Here is a 17,958-nt window from a genome sequence, read left to right on the forward strand (position 1 = left end):
CTTGAAAAGGTTATTTTGGCGATCATAGTAGTGGTATGGGGTTTGGGATAAATGAGAGTGGATGTAGAGGATATATTGATAGATCTATAGGATGAGAGATAGGGTAGTGCATTAGAAGGAGTAGTAGAAAGAAGTTTGAGAGGAGTCAGAAGTTTGGGCTAGAAGATATATTGAGTGAAGTATAGGCTGAGAAATAGGCTAGTGCATTGGAAATGCTAAATTAGAAGAAAGAGATAAGTACATAGATCCATAAGTACATTAAAAGTATATAGATACATAAAAAAGTAAGTATATTTAGATTAAATATATTGATAGAGGCACAGGATGAGAGATAGGGTAGTGCATTGGATATGATTTTTCAGGAGAAAAGTAACAGACACACAGATCCAAGTACATGGAAGGTATATAGATGTACAATGGAAGTATGTACATGTAGACCAAAAATGATTTTTATTTATTGATGATGATGATTATTATTTCTTTTCTTCTCTTAACAACATAATTGTTTTACATGTTTTATAAAGTAATACACAAAGATAGGTACATATCTATAGTGAAAACAAATGCTTATATACAGAGGGATATGCTGTAGTTTTCTATTTCCGTATGGTGCTTATGTGGGGAAGAGCCAGATCTTGAGTAGTTTTCTGAAGATAAGATGGTTGTCGGTGGATCTTATGTTGGGGGGTAAAGAGTTCCATAGTTTGGCTGCTTGAACAGAGAAGGATGTGCCACCCATTGTTTTTTTCTTGTATGGTGGGATTTTGAGGCGAGATGCTCCTTTAGAGCGTAGGTTCCTTTGTTGAATGTGTTTGGTGATTTTATTCCTGATGAAGAGTGGTCCTATTCCATGTATTGCTTTGTGGATAATACAAAGCAGCTTGAACGTGGATCTTCTGGCAACCGGTAACCAATGCAGGGCTTTCAAGGCAGGGCAGATGTGGTCTCGTGGTTTGATATGCAAGAGTAGTCTGGCAGCCGAGTTCTGAATTAGTTGTAGTCTTTTCATGGTCGTTAAAGGTGATCCGTGGTAGAGGCTATTGGCGTAAACGAGTTTGGATAGAACAAGGGAGATGGTAGCTTGGACCTTGTGTGGAAATCCCAAATGAGGGAAAATTCATCGCAGCGTTTTTATAGTAGCAAAGCTTGATCTTGCTAGTTTATTTACTTGGACATTCACCGACAGCTTGGAGTCCATGGTCATTCCGAGGTTTCTTACTTCCTTCGATACTTTAGGCAGTGATCCCAGTTCATCAGGCCATGCGGCAAGCGGGTTGTAATTTTTCCAATCGCCACATGTGAGTATTTCAGTTTTTGAAGCATTCAATTTGAGATGGCTCCAAGTCATCCACGGCTCTTAGACAGCTGAAAATTGGTGATTTTCCAATGTCTTTGGAGCATTCCAGTTGAAGGAGTATTTGCGTGTCATCTGCATAGTTGTAGCACGTGAGGTGAAATTTATTGATCAGTACTGGTAAAGACTTCATGTAGATGTTGAAAAGCATGGGCGAGATGATAGAACCTTGAGGGACTCCTGCTTTTGTGGAGTACGGTTTGGACGAGAAAGGTGGGGTGTGGATGACATTAGTTCTGTTTCAAAGGTAGGACGCGATCCAGTCTAGAGCAGTTCCCTCTATGCCAGCTTCATAAAGTCTTTGTTTCAGAGTGTCATGGTCAACCGTGTCAAAGGCAGCTGAGAGGTCCAAGAGGAGTAGCGGAGCAACCACGTTGCGGTCAACTGTATTCTTTAGGTCATCCCAGATGGCAAGGAGGGAAGATTCAGTGCCTCTTCCCGGACGGAATCCTGTTTGGAAATCTGAAAGTATGTCATTCTCTTCAATGAATTGTGACATCTGAGCGAACGCTGCTCTTTATATCAGTTATCCCAGGAAAGGTCCATTTGTAATGGGTCTGTAGTTGTCGGGGTTCAGCGGGTCCAAGTTTGTTTTCTTCAGTAAAGGGCGTATGTATGACTTTTTGAGTTCTTCTGGAAATATTCTGCTGTGGAGTTCGTAATGACAACCTTAATGGCATCACTGCACTTACAGTGCCCAGGAATGGCCCTGGGTACTGTAGGGGCACAGGGCTCATGCACCTGTGCCCACACCTGTGGATAGGGCACCCAGCTAGAGGGGTGGCTGAAGTATGCCAGGGCAGTGGCACTCAGCCTGCAAAGGCAGTGTGTGAGTGCCAGGGTACAGGGCCCCTGAGGGTGGCACAATAAGTGCTGCAGCCGTCAGGGGTCTTCTCTGGTCACCATGCCCTTGGTACCTAGGGTACCATTTACTAAGGGCTGACAGGTGGCCAGAGATGCCAATTGGGTTTTTAGTTTCAACACAGTTTTAGGGAAGGAACACAGGCCCTGGCCTGGGTACCTGGTTGGCAGGAAAGCACATCTGCAGGTAAGAAAAAAGTGGGGGCATATCAATGCAAGAAAGATGGCACTTTCTCACATTTCCTCACTCTTGCCTGGCTGCAGCAGCACTTTGTTTGACTGCAACAGAAGTTGTTGGAGAGGGGGCACACGGGGGTAGAAGGGCTGAAAGAAGGCCGGGCTCAGCTGTCCTCGCGCCTCCAGTCCCAGAAGCAGGGGCTGTGTGCTTAGACTCCTGGGTGGGGGTACCTCCGCGGGAACATCTGCGCCTCCCGATCTGTGGTGGCAGGCCACTCCGATGAGGAGTGATCTCTGGGGGCCTGTGGTGAGCGAGGTCCTCCATCCGCTGCCCAGTGCACCCCCATTGTGCCAACGACAGGAGTCCCCACAGGTGGTGCTCAGGTGCCGAGAAGCGTCCGACGAGTGTTGACGCGGTCACTCCGCAGGTACCGGGGGGACCACTGGGTCACTCCCAGATTGCAAGCAGCGAGGACCGCATGCCGCCGAACAGTCGCTCCCGGTCGTGAACACCCACAGCAGAGGTCCGGTGGGGGAGGGGTTGGAGCCTGTATGTTCACTGTTCAGATTCGCTTCCTAACCTGTAGTTAAGGCTCTCCCCGCCGGGCTCTGCGAGCTTGCAGCACACCCGTGGGGGCTTCCAGCAGGCTCCCGTGGGCCGCTGGCAGTCTGTACCTTGGCAGCTGAAACCAAGACTAAGAGTGAATCAGAGCCCGCAGCGGCCAGAGTCCAAGGGAGGTTAACAGTGTCAACAGGGACCCCAGATCCACAAGAGCCAAGCCCACGCTTTGGTTTTCCCACACTGGATTTCCTGTCGTCGCCTGTAACCTCTTTCTGCAGGCCCTCTGCAACCGTAAGAAACTCCTGCACCGGAATCCATCCCCAAAAGACACCACTGCACCCAAGCCCCACATCCTGAGAAGTGGACCAAAGGTGTCCCTAAGGATCTCAAGAGTCGAGCCCCACGTGGGTTCACCGGACAGGTGTGCCCCAGTCCCTGCTTGCAGCCTCTTACTGACGACCGTGCTCCTATTGAAGTGAATGGGAAACCCAACGTCGTAAGACAATTCTGCACCAGGACGCCCAAGAGCCCACCAAGGTGACCTGTTGGTGTGGCCTTGAACCTTGCCCCGTACCTTAAGTCCAGAAGAACAGTCCTGTAATTCGCTGTCAATAGCCCAAATGTAATACATGCTGTTCCTCTATAGCAGTGGTCTTCAAACTTCTTAATTCCGCACCCCCCCCAGTGTAGAAAAACAATTCGCCGGCCCCCCCTCAACATTTTCCACAATTATTCTATTTAACTGGCAATGTTTAAATAGGTCTAGACGTATTTAAACATTGCAGCTAAGTTCTGTCACTGTTTTAGAAAGGCAAACAAATACATGATTTCCAAACATACTATTCCGGTGAGGCAGGCCTTACTAATGTGTAAACAGTGTGGTTATTGGAAATAGTAGCACCTTCTACCAGACAGGATTTAAATGACAAAGGATGTGAATGATGGTCCATTACAGACGTGCTTACTGCTGCTCATTCTTTTAGGCTGAAAACAAAGCATAATTTTTCTTCTGGCCTGAGTCTGGCGCCCCCCCTGGGATCACTTGAGGCCCCGCTAGGGGGCCCGCCCCGCAGTTTGAAGAACCCTGCTCTATAGGATAACATTGCCAGTCCAGAAAATGCACTAAGTGTGCACTTCTGAAAACTGCAAAAAGTAAAAACTCGAAAAGTACTTACCAGATTCCGATGATCTGGGTAGGTGTTATTTTAAAACATTGGTGTTGGATTTCCTTATTGAGTGCATGTCTCATTTACAGCCTTGGTGTGTGTAATAAATGCTTAGCACTATCCTCTGATATGTCCAAAAGCCCGCCCACACTACCTCAAAAGAGAGCATTTGGGGTGTCATTTGTGCCTCTGCAATTCCTTTCGGTTTGCCTGAACTCTCTGCACAGTGCACCTCATTTTGGTGCACTATATAGAGAGCCAGCTTCCTACAAAACAGTCACTCCTGGCCATGTCCTAGCGTTTTATTCTCTTTACATTCAGCCAAGCTGCATACCGGCTGTGTTCCTGTGCAACATTGTACAATTTTTTTTTTTTTAACCATTCAAGCCAATAGATCTGACTTTAGTGAAACTATGTTCAGGAGTGTATCAAGCAATGTAAAATGCCTCACCGTGCTGCACAAGTATTGTGCAAGTGTTGGTGAGAGAGAGTCGAGGTGTACAGATTCTCTAAACCAATGAGTTAGATGAAATTAACATCTTCAAAAAGAGATGTCCCTTTATTGTTCTGAGCGTAGTGGTTTCCGACCCAACACTTCTGTGGGATCTTGCTGGAAACTGATTGGGTCCCCTCTCACCACCCCACTTGTGATCTGCAAAGGCCAGCAATTTCCAGCTAGCATTTGTTTGATGTGCGCAACTGGTTGTACCCAGAATACTGGCTGGCCCCCAGACCACTTACTGACAAACCTTTCCTTTACATGGGTCTGCGATTGGCCTGTGGTTGTACTTGCTTCAGTATCAGTGGAGTATGATTAATATCCAGAAGCGGATAGTTCAAAGTAGTTATTATAGTCAGCAATGTTGTTTGTGCCAGAGAATACACTACTTGCAACACTCTTCATGAATTTATAACTATGTAAGAAATACAGCTTCATAAAGCATGTCCTTTATATCCAAGATTAAATCACTTCTACATAAATATACTGTGGATGCCCAAATAAAGCTTTCAAAAAACTAATATGTGATGCCTGCCAAGTAAGTTTACAAGATATATAAATGACATGTGTGCCCGTGCTTCATTTAGTTCGAACAAGATCCTTTTGTCTGAATAAAAAGTAACAGTTCCCTGGAACAAATGTTACCAACAAACAATTGCCATTTATCTTTTGTTAGAATTTTTTTTTCAATGTATAATAATGGATTATGCCTTTCTATAAGTGTTTTTAAAATGCTATGAGTTTTGTTCGCTTTCTGTAAAGCTTTTTACAACCAGTTTAAATAAAAATCTTGTTAACAGCCACTTAACAGTCAAAGCAACAAAGGAACATTGTTGCTGAAATAATTCCAACCGAAAAAAAAGGCGGTTTACCATTTAACGTCTCAAGTTCAAGTTTAATGTTTATTGCTTGATTAATTCAAATCATCACAATACCCCCCTCTTCATAAGATGAGTGAATTTCGTCTACTCAACCAGATAGAAATGTCTTGTATACAAATGTACATCTGTGCTCTATCTCCCACACATTTCAAATTTGTAAAATTCTGTTATTATAAAATCATTGTAAATCTATGTTTAGATCAAGTTACAGAAGGGTTAAAATTAAGTACCAACCAAATTAAAAGTATGGAATATGTTACGTACGATTATGATTAATGATCGTCCGCTTGCAATAAGCAGCTGTTGACTAATCTCATGAACTTAACTCCTCGGCAAGACAAGATGCATGACGAACCCTCCAGCCAGCTTATCACTGCTTGTCTGCTAGAGCGGATGTTCAGGTTGATAAAAGTCGCCTTTAGGTATGGTCTCCTTTGGGTTAGCATGGCTGGACATACGCACAGCAAGTGGGCCAGGGTTTCCTTTTGAAATCCGCATAGGCGACAATGTTCTGAGTTAAAAACTGTCAGCCAAGAAGGGGAGAAATCCTTGGAGACGTGCACCCCCATCCTGAACTTTAGAAGGCACATCTTCAAATAAGAACTAAAATGGGCAGAAAAGTAGACTTGAGGCTTTGAAGACCTGTATGAGTTCATGACTGTCCATGCATGTCGTCTCTTTGTGAGCGCAAGTTTATCTTCCAATAAAGATTTCTTTTTACTTGCCACATTCACTATTTTGTTAAAGGCCACTCGATTCATCTTGTTGTCCCATGCTGGTTGGAGCTCCAAAGTGGCCAAAGATGTACTCAGGTAGCTCCCCCAAGAGTTTGGGGTTTCTTGCTCGTTCTGTGACCTAACTTCGTCCCAGCATAGTCTGTTTAAGGTGTCCACTTCGGATAACCGGAGGGAGTGGCAGAAGTTAATGAAGTTGCTCATTGCCCTGTATTTGAGGTCCTGAAGCCCAAATTTAACGTCTCATTTCACTAAGTTGCTTCATATCTTAATGCCAATAATCTTACTACTTTCAAAAATCCCTTCCCAACTGTGAGAGAGTGTGAAAAAGCACATATTTAGGCAGCACATAACTACCCTAAGAAACAAACATAACTAAAATATTTTGCTGAAAGAATAAAATTTCAGAAATCACCAAAATTGCCCATATTATAATGGAGCCCATCAGTAATGATAAAACCCACAATCTGTAGTCTATATTATGTAAAACCAAAGATTATTAAGTAAAATAATGCAACTCAGAATTTAAAAATGCTTTATTAAAACAGTAGTTATTGTGGATTGGAGTCCAAAAATTAAGTATTTTTTGGAATGCTATAAAATGCTTGGAAATACCGATCACTGGGAAAAGACAAGCATGGAATAGTTGGGATGTCTGTTTTAAAGTATTTATTCCTGGACTGAATCTGCCAAGCTAGATTGGACCATCGTTTCCAAAATCAGTTTGTAGTATGAACGTTAACAGTTAGCATCCAAGGATGTCATCTTTATGCAGGATTAATTATTTCCCCAATATAAATTATAAAAACTTTGTAAAAGAAATTTGTGTAGAATGCTGTATGGTGAGCGCTTTTTTTATCATGAGCGGTCTAAAAGGACAAGTTATTATCCAGAAACAGATTACACCTGAAGCAAAGCCTCTGCCTAGCTCCGAAGAGTCAATGTATAAAACAAAATTTTAAACCGGATACAGGGATGAAACCTTACTTCTGTGTGAAAATGGCTAAAGCCAAGCTCTACGTTGTCTTCAGTTTACATTATTTTCTACATTGTTCTCTATGAAATAAACTCAATCATTTTAGACACTTTCCAAGGATTTATAATTTTGCCATTTTACACAGTTATGTGAACGAGTCTGACGTGATTCCGTGAACAAGATGGTCTGGTATTAGACTTCAAAAGGCTTACACTCCTCTTGTTTCACACCGAACCACAGCAGTTAATGCATGAATTTATGGAAAAATAATTTCAAACTTTAGTCATGTGTTGATACATTAACTGATTTCATTTTAAGCTCCAAAAATCAACGGGCATCAGTTGTTCATGGTAAATAAAGTAGTATTTCTAAAAGGTTCCCAGTGGTGGCTCAAACATAAAAGAGTAAACTAGCCATACTTTTACTACAGGCAGAAAACTAGTTACTTGAGCTGAATTACTTTAGCTATTTTCTGGAGAGCTTTTTACCATCATTCCATTTTACCCACAGAGGCATTGTCAACTAACACTTTCAACATTCAATAAACCTCAGCCCATGCACCCGCCACCAATTTAGAACAAAGTTTAAAATTGGAATTTGCATAGGAAACCAATTAACAACTTGAAATACCAATTCCAACACCTACCCTTATCCACACCTTACTGTCGTTATATGTGCAGCACGTCGCTGGATTCTCAGTGACTCCCAAAATAATGAGAACATGGATGAATTGAAAAGGTTTATTTACTCTGTGCATAGTATAAGCAGTAAACACCAGTAGTCAAACATATTCTTGTGAATTACAATTCACTTTTCAAATTCAGATCTTAATTTGATTACCAGTTCTAGAAATCCTTGTATGATGTTAGATTTAATTGCACTTCTTTTCTGTATTTGTTTGTAAATTCCTCCTTGTGGAACGGTTTTCTTTTCTGCGACTTCAGCGGTGACTCATGATTCTCGATTCTCAGTGTGGGTTTGTCAGAATTGTTTCCAATGCCAGTAGAACACACCAAGAATGTGCAGTCTTTTTAAGTCTTAGACAACAAGCAGTTATTTTGTGTGATGTTCAGACAAGCAAAACTGCATTTATGCATCCATCATTTTCAGGATTGTTGGTTACTTGAGCATATTTTCCTGAACAGAACAGAAATCGAAGTAAAAGTTAATTTGAAAATCTTAAAATAACAAATGGTGTAGCAGGTATTGTTTTGGTTAATGTCACTGTTGACTGATCACATTTTCCAGGTACAAACAAGATTAGCGCTGGTGCTTTTAAATTTTGCATATGGTCACCAAAACTGTAGCAAGAGATAAAAAGACAGGCAAGCTGGCCACACATCACTGAAACGCACACAGGCTAGTAAGGATCCACTTTGGCTGTGCATCAGAAAAGCCAGATCCAAGGCAAGAAAATCTTGGTGTGACTTTAAACATGTTGTACTATTTCTTTTGTATAGGTTGAAGGTTTTCAAAAAGATCGTACTACGTAGTTTGCCATCTAAAACTTGTATTTCTTTCATTCTGTAACTTAAAGGACTACTTTTACGTCTTGCTATAGATAAGAAGTGTAAAGCGACTCAGCATTGATGTTAAACCTACTTAAACTGAAAACCAGAGTAATGTTGTGAATTGTGGTATTTTATCATGGCCTGTGTTTCTTCTGAGGAAAAGTTACCTGGAACTCAAGTGAAGAAAACATTTAGATCAAGTACTATAGTGTAATTTATTTAAGTGCCTACCTTAGACTTTGCATACCTCTAAAACCTTCCAACATTTTAGAACTATTTTTAAGGATAAAGCCTTGGAGGGTGAATCAAAACGCGGATGAACGAGCAGGACAAAGCAGTGATAAAAAGAAGCACTGTCAATATTTTTTTCTTCAAAGAAAATATAATTGATCAGTTCTTAAACAACTGATTTCCTAGTAAGTTGAAGAGCCAATCATCAATAGTCTTGCACTTTCATGGCAAAAGGGTGATTTTCCCAAAAAGTAAAACCTTAACTCCATTCTCTGGATCCTCTAGTTTTAGTTTTTCTCAACCATGTGAGGAAAATTGTGGAAGAAAATCATGCTTTATGTGTCTGCAAACCTCAGTTAACGTTTAAACACACAACAAACATTGGATGGGTTAAGAGTTCAAATCTCCAGTGGTAATAACAAAGCCATATCAAAGGTGAGTATTATATTTAAGGCTCCCCGTTTTCCGTTTTTACTGATTTTTACAGATAAACAGACAGGAACCCATTTATTTTCTTGTCTGTATCTAAATTTTAAATGTGGATAAAAACGGAAATTGGGTGCTTTTTGAGTGATTCTAAATACAGTTTGCCATGACTGCCCGACCTGGAACTGTGGATTGATGGGTAAGGGGGTTTAAAAAGAAAGGGATTTTAGTAAAGAGGCTTAAACAGCAGTAGCTATGCACAAGGCTCATACTGAAATGTGCATATGTTCATATCTGCGCTTTGATTGATCATCTGCAGCTGTTTATATCACTGAAACCGGGCGGGCATTCAAGCATGACTGTACATCTATTGGTTAGATAAAATGTGGAAATATAACAGTTTCAGCTTTACATTTTTCACAAAACCCATGATAAATATGGACAAATACAGATAAAGTTGACAAAAATAAATATGGATAAATACAGACGGAAATGACAAAAAAACAAAAAAAATACTGTACAACCGGGAGCCCTAATTATATTGAACTGTATAGTTATTTCGTTTGTTTTATAGACTGCATGCAGTCCCCCAGGGCTTCCACCACTCATTAAGTCTACAATTTGTGAATCCAAACCAAGTTGGAAATGTGCTCCAAGCCTAGAACTAAACGTATGGAAGCAAATTTCCAACTTTTCCTGTTTTGTCTAAGTTCATCAGGCCAGAGGACTCGAACAAGCATTTGCTTTAAATCAAGAATTACTTCACGGTGTAACTATTATACAATTTATCATCATCAATCCTTCTGAGAGGCATATCTATGTGACCTCTATAACTTCTGCTAATAATGCATTTTACCCCCGACACCCCTGTTAACAAGTGTTCTCATGAACCCTTGTAACAGAGGCACACCTTTGATAGAGCATGGCCACTTGCTTTACTGAATTAGCAGCCTGATGGCATATAAATACGCATCCCGGACAATGACTACCTTTTCTTTTTTAACCCCTTGCCTGCTTGTGACGGCCGGGAGCCTTCACGCCTCACGGTGGGTGTGTGCGGAGGACGTCCAAATCCCACCAACTAATTAAAATGTCCGCACAGCGCGTAAATTTGCGGCGCATGCAAGGGGTTAAATAAAAACGCTCAACTAAATCAAACTCTTTGTCACAAGATTTGTTTTGTAAACTGACCACAACCAATTTTCAACTTTAAAAACTGTGGCTTTCATCCTAAACATCACCCTCTTAGGCCTAGACAACGATCAAAACCGTTAATTAATCCTCTCTCTTTGCACTCTATTTTCCCTGTCAATTTGCTTGGGATAGATATATATATATAGATATATATATATATATATATAGTCATTGGCCAAAGAAACTTTGGGTTCTTTTTCTGTGTGATGGCCACCTGTGTCCTTCTCACCATCTAATATGCCATGGTGTTTGTCCTAGATGCGCATCCTTGCACTCAGCCGCAATACAGCTCAAATATTACCTTCTCAATCATTATCCTGATTGCCCATTTATTCAACTCTTCTACAAAGAGGCGGATTGTCAATCCTGAAATGCCACAAGTAAAGAATACAACCTAGTGAGTGATATTTGGGGTACTCTACTGTAGACCATTAGCCGTCCAGAGAACTCAAAGTATTTCCTGGTGCACTTGGTCTCCTTGTTCAGAAGATGATAACCAAGATTACCAACATGTTCCTAAAAAGTAACATTATTTCACTATCCAAGATAATAATGGTAGAAAGGCACATTTATTTAATATACACATTTATCCAACTAACATGCTTGCACACTAAGGCTCACATGTAGCACTACAGCTACAATGTATTAATTCTATTTGTTTTATAGTAACATTTGGTGGTACTATCAGCTCTATCATGTATGACTGAAATAAAGATTTTGCATTTCGTAGGGTCGCAGTGTTTCAAAGTTGAAGTACTGGTACACAACTTACCCCAGATCACTTTGCCTCCTTGCGTCACAAGACCAAGTTCACTCACATTCACCTCTATGACCGTTCCTTTTGTAATGACCCCTAATGTGGTGTATAATGGGGAGGAAGGGTTCTTTTTCACCCCAAGAATTGGAAGGCAAAAGGTAGCTTTAAGTTCAGGGTGTGTTACGTGAGCCTTCTTGAACCTCAAACCCTAAAGAAGAAAAAAGAAGATTTTTTTTTTTAATGATACAAGACCAGGTAACAATGGATATGAAATCAAAAAGCTATGCCGAATAAACTACTCACTAAATGCTCTATGCATTTAACTTATCAGTGGACTTTATCAGTTCACTCGAATAACATGCATAACAGTTTAAACTGGTACACTGGAAAATTCAGACTGAAGAACTAGGTAATGGCAAAATCCTCAGGACACAAAACAGAGCGAAAAACATTCAGCTCACCAAAGGTGAACCTTGTCTATATTTCACAGTGCAAACAACGCAATTAACTGAACAACAAATAAGGTTTGAATAAACAGTTAAACTATGCTTATTAATCGATAAACAAAAAAGTGGTAATATAGCACACTGGATTAAATAGAAAGGGAGTGAAATTAATTTTACTGGAGAGGAAATGGCAATATAGTGGCACTAAAGTGAATCAAATGACTAGAAGGATTAGCAGTTTAATTAGAAAGCTGAACATACAAAAAGTAAACAAATCAAAAGAAACACAGACACTAGAAAGGAAGAGTAAATCTCCGTGAATGTGATTCTTACTGGGTGTCTTTTGGAACACCAACAAATGTTTGGTGGGCCATTAAGTCAAGTGTAGAGATTAATTAGATATATTTTCTTGTACTACGAGACATCTGAAGGAACAAGAGCCACTGCCCTAAATTCCTCATTCCCAGTGCAATCAGGAAGACAATTAAAATGCATAATTTAAACTCACTGAAATCCAGGGCCAATGAGTTGAACCATACTAACATTGCTAAAATCAGAATCATTTGCTATGTAAATCAAATAACGCAAGATGCTAAAGGTGACAAATGACCATAAGTTGTGCCTCGAGTGGAAGAGCTGAAATATATATGGTAAACTGGAGAAGCAATTTATAAAAACAAAGTGAGCATGTGAAATCTTCAAAATAAATACTAAAGCAAAAGCGATTCTAAAAAACAGGGCAGGATTTGGATTACTATGAGAATGCAGCAAAGTGAAGCAGCACAGAGTGGGAGAGACTGTCAAATGTTCTTACTCACAAAAAGGCTTCTATTGCAAACTTGCATAAACAAAGATCTCAAAATGCCTGTATCTAATTTTTGGGGCTGCTACCTAAATGACTCGGAGAAAGTGTATCCTATGGTCTCGATACCAGTGGCAGCTCCTCGGCTGAGGGGATGGGTGGGGGGTAGTAAACTCCAGTATGCGGCCGACCGGAGTGAAGTGAATAAAAGAAATTACATTGCGCAAATGGCATTGCAGCGCGTGCAATGCAGTGTGTTTTATTTATTTAGTGACTCCGATCAGCCGTATGCCGGAGTTTACTACCTCCTATCCTGCCCCTCCCCCGCCCCGCAGCCGCTACTGGTAGATTCCCTGTCTAGAAAGCTTGCAGGAATGCAGTCTCTTTTTGATGGCGTTGACTGTTGTCCTAAACCTGGCTATGAAGACCATCAAAACTATTCTCTCAAATAAATTTTTGAATATCTTAATGAATATGGGCTGAATTATTGGTATAACAGGTATTCCAAACGAATATTGTATTATTTAACAATAGTTGGTTATATTATTTGTTGGGTTGGAGCATGCACAGTTAATACCATGAAGTATCATGTTATAAGTTAAAACCACAAAGCTTTTTATTGTTGTGAAGGTATGACTGTGCACACAAACTTCTGGGATTCAGTAATTGACCCCTGTTGGCAAATATTCTTGTCAATCGCAAAGAAAAACAGTGCATATGGGTAACTAAAGCAGATGTATTACTTAAAAAGCAAACAAAGGTCTATGTCTGGTTGTACAGCCACCTTATGTTCAACTCAAAGCTTATATGCGGCACCATTACAACATTCATTACATTTTCCTAGGGAGTAAGACTGAAAATAGGTCGAAAGTTAAACATTTACATGTTTGAGGCTTCAAAATGTATACTGCACAGCTCGTTTACCATCACCCCATGACAGAGAGATTTATTCAGAAAGATATTTCCATGAGAAAGTGTGACTTACTGTAAACTTAACAGACAACCTCCCCGCCACCCCAAAAAAAACACACTCAAGAAAAGGTTATTTTTTAAATGGAATCTAGTTTGACAGCTTCCATCATATTTTCATAGAAGAATAATCTGCTAGGCAAGGTCAGATATTTTGGCACTCTGTAAACACCTCTTGTATGCATAAAACATAAAAAAAATAACCTACCATCGGCCTAATGAATCGTTCATATTTTGGAGGTTTTCTAGTAAAGCCATCACCAACAAAGCACACTTTGGTAACCATCCTCTTCCATGCCTTTTTCTTTCTCTGTCCCGTACGGATAACTCTTAAAACTTCGGTCTCTCCTTGTGCACGGACTTTCGGCAAAGGAACCTCCCATTTGCCCTACAAAAAAAAAAAAAATGTTTCGCCGTTATGAAAAACACAACACACTTAAACGGAGAAAACATTGACAAAAGAACACAGTTTGTTGAGCTGTCATTATGAATCGCAATATAAACATATGGAGCTTCACCTTGCTTTTTGTCGACTGTCAAAACAGACTCACTGTTTTAAAACCATGACGGTGCACCATAGAAATGCAAAACAAAAGTAAGTATTAATTTGTAGGTTTGACTTTATGAATGCCGAATACCCCAAAGGAAGAGACTATGGGCTGCGATGCAACAAGTGGACTTTTTTGCTATGCTGTTGGTTGAACCATGCTTATACTTTCTATAGCAATTGCGATTTTCATTGGTTTAGCACTGGTATATAAGAAGTCCAGTCTTCATATTCATTCAGGCAGTACAACTCAACTACAAGGTTCAGTGAATGAAACTCTTACACTGGCTTGTAGAGAAACATCGTAAATGAAAGTTTGGGCAAATTTTACTTAGGAAAAATATCTCGGATCAGAATGCTGGGCACGGAAATAAAACATAGAAAGTCTTTTTATATTAAATACTTTTTAAAGGAAATGCATGGTTTTATCGAACACTGCTCAAAACCACTAACACTAATCAGAGTGAGCTGAAGGTTAAGTTGGATAGATCAGGCAACCTGGGCAACGAAAGACAAAGGATTCTTGTACATGCCCAGAAAGATAAAGATCATCTTTGGTTTAACCATAGGTTTTGGGAGTGTCTAGTTCTGAGAAATGTCTTGGTCGAGGGAGGGGAATCACTGACAGGCAATGGCGCCCACGGAAAGAACAGAGCTATGCAGCAACACTACAGGCTGCATGTTCAGCCTCTTCAGTTGCCCTTATACGAAGTAAGTGGGCTGAAATGTGTAGACCTACCGCTATTGTTGGAAAAAGAGGGCAAGTGCCATGGCCTGCAAATCCCCCACTGCTCCCTCCTTTTGGCAGGTGGATGTAATAGTTACGGAAGTGGAAATAAGCTGAAAGCATGCATGGAAAGCGCTAAGGTGCGGGGTTGAGGGGGGGGGACTAAGTAAGTGACCAACTATGGCCTTATGGGGAAAAAGTGCTTTAATTTCTACCCGACAAGCCCAGGTAACTTTCACTTGACATCATCCGACATCATCCGAGCCATAACCTTGCCCAACTTTGACGCAGCTCCCCCCCTCCAAAGGCCCGTTCAGCACCACCCCTCTGCAACTTCTACTTGCCCTTACCCAAAGTCTTCTTGGCTACGCAACGCATGCAGTAGGGCTCACTAGTTTGATTTTAGGTTGTCATTTAAAATATCCTGCCAGTAAACGTATTGGGGACCTCTGATGAGCGAGGGATCTTGGACTTCCCCCCAGGTTGGTAGCCCAGTATGGTATCCCCAAGACTGCATACTGGCAATATTTGGCAGTGCGCCACTGGGTCACACAGCCACAGATTCGCCAGCACGCGGGACGACTCCTTACAATATTCGAGATTTGGTATATCACCCGCACCTCCAACAAGCACCTTCTGTCGGACATATAAGGGTTTCTCAACAGGGCTAGAACCCAGTCAAAGACCCCAGCGCAGAGCCGGTGGAGCTGGGGCGAGAGTTTTCACCTAAGGAGTGGGCGGACATTGTACACAGGACCCGGGCATTTTCCTGCAGCACTTCAGGGAAGGAGATGCTCCTAAAAACTGCGCACTATTGGTACTACACCCCTGTGAGGGTGGCGAAGTGGAATCCCCGAGGTAGCAGTCTTTGTTGGCATAATTGCGGACACAAGGGTACCCTCTCCCATATTCTTTGGCAGTGCCCCAAGATCCAAGGGTTCTGGGAGACCATATTACCCATCATCGACCAAATATATCCGACAGAACTCCCTAGGTTCCCTAGCTATATTCTGCTGGGATTGCCCAATCCTCTCACATACCCTCTTAGGTCCTGTAGGGGCAGGGTGATTACCTTAGCACTGGGGGCGGCTAAACAGGTTCTCTTTGCTCAATAGGGTACAGTGGAAGTTCCGACTCCGTTAGACTGGCTACACAAAATGTGGGACATAGTGGGTACGGAAAGAATCACTGCCGGGATCCACCGCACACTGCCTCCGTTTGATAAGACCTGGGGGTCTACGGTGGCATACCTCTCTTCCGAGTTCGTGGAACTTACCTGCCCATGATACCTCATAATCCTACGCTTCCCTGCAGACCCAATGCCGGACTCAAAGGCCCCCTTACCAGCTCCTCAACCCTAGATCCCTACCGAATCCGTCATACTCTATGGGTGGGACTCTTTTCTTTCCCTTTCTGTTCTCTTTTTTCTCATTGCTCTTTACGGGAGTGCTCTCATCCTTTCTCCTTTTCTATCACTAAAAGGTTGAATTTGACTGAAGGTTCCCCACCGGCCGGTAGTTGTGTGTACCGTACCGACTAATGCATACTCAATAAAAACTCCTTAAAGCATAAAATATCCTGCCATAGACACATGAAGTCAAAGTTGTCAATATTGTATGTAACAAACCTACCAGGGTTTCAACAGATAGGTTATACCTACCTATAAACATCTGAACTTTGAGTACTGAAGTAAGAACCTGGGAAGTAACCCAGACAATGCGCTCCCACTCAATACATGATTAAGATGGTACTTAAGATGAGATGCGTTTCCTCCTTATGCCTATGTGCAACGGTCATATGGCCAATGTGGTGTGCGACACCACAACCAGTTCTGCCTTTTAAGCCCACAGAACTTTGCATTCTGGAACTTGTAATTTTGGTTTTACATTATATGGATACATTTAAAAAAGTCAACTGTGGGTCCTTAAACACATTCTTAAAAGCTTATTGGTGTGCATACAGGAGCGACTGTATCTGCACTTTGTGAAAATGCAGGTCTGCGGTTGTGTCTGTCTTTGAATGAATGAATGAATGAAAGTTAATTTGTATTGCGCAAACTTAGCCGAGCGGGCATCAAAGCGCAGTCAACACAGACATTTATACAAATACAGAAGGACTTTAATGATAGGCCTGAGAGAAGAACCAAGTCTTCAGAAGCTTCCGGAAAGTGGCCAAAGAGGGTTGGTTGGAGAGTTCGGGGGGGGGGGGGAGAAGATTGTTCCACAGTTTGGGAGCCAGAGTAGAAAAGGCTCTTCCACCCCATCTGACCTTTTTAAATCTGGGGATGACGAGCAGATCTTTGTATATGGTCTAAGTGATCAAGTGCATCCAAATATGGGGTACGTACCAAAATCATGGAATAATGCAGCACATGCCCAATACAAGGCTTTCAATGCAATCTTGGTCAAGTACTGAGATAGCTTTCGATTCATGGACATTTCATGCAAATAACTTGTGTTAACTCTTGTACTTTGTGTATTTCAAAGAGTCAGGACGTAGCTTAGATTAGAGATGAAATGCAGTACAGGATAGCAAAAAAAAAAAGTTTTCTTGAGTCTAGCTGAAGCATTCTTCTGTTCCGCTTTTGGTGTGACCCAATGATCAAGACATGAACAGTACTGCGTTGTATTTGCATGGAAACACAATACAAGTGTTAAGCTACTCACAAGCCTATTAATTAAAAGTACATTGTTACGATATGCATTAAACATCTAAAGCTAGTATTGGGTTTAGCAACATGACCAAAGAATGCCCACTGAATTTGGCAATGCTACTTACAGCTTTTTCCTTACGCTTCTGCTTGATCATGTTAGACAATACTTTGGCCCGAGACTGTCCTTCTCTGTCCAGCAGGTAAGCAGGCACTGCTCCTTGAGGGGTCTTTTCGTCATTCTTCTGTTTGGTGTTTCTCTTTTCATGCATTTTAATGCTACAGAAATCATTTAAATATTATTGAAAACCTTTCATTTTATGCAAACTTGCTTATTGAAAACTTTACTGATTCAAAGTCATAAGCAGTAACAGTCATCCATATATTCTTGCAGGATTAATACAATAAAATTATTTAAAAAATTTACCAACAATATTTTTACATTTTACCACATTTAACTCAAGTTAGCATACCCCCACTTCACAATC

The 17,958-nt window shown here is 41.2% G+C and overlaps 1 protein-coding gene across 1 annotated transcript in view; it reads right to left on the reverse strand.

Moving 5' to 3' along the window:
• Positions 1-7,936: 7,936 nt before the first annotated feature.
• NSA2 (NSA2 ribosome biogenesis factor) overlaps positions 7,937-17,958 on the reverse strand; it is a 36,697-nt gene continuing 26,675 nt past the window's right edge. Inside the window, exons 3-6 of the mRNA XM_078675254.1 lie at positions 17,599-17,749; positions 13,755-13,934; positions 11,345-11,537; positions 7,937-8,347 (exon numbers count right to left, since the gene is read on the reverse strand). Coding sequence (XP_078531380.1) covers positions 8,280-8,347; positions 11,345-11,537; positions 13,755-13,934; positions 17,599-17,749 — 592 coding nt within the window. The 3' untranslated portion in view covers positions 7,937-8,279. The remainder of the gene's footprint in view (positions 8,348-11,344; positions 11,538-13,754; positions 13,935-17,598; positions 17,750-17,958) is intronic.

This window comes from Lissotriton helveticus, chromosome 2_1 (genome assembly GCF_964261635.1).
Source record: "Lissotriton helveticus chromosome 2_1, aLisHel1.1, whole genome shotgun sequence".
Lineage (NCBI taxonomy): Eukaryota > Metazoa > Chordata > Amphibia > Caudata > Salamandridae > Lissotriton > Lissotriton helveticus.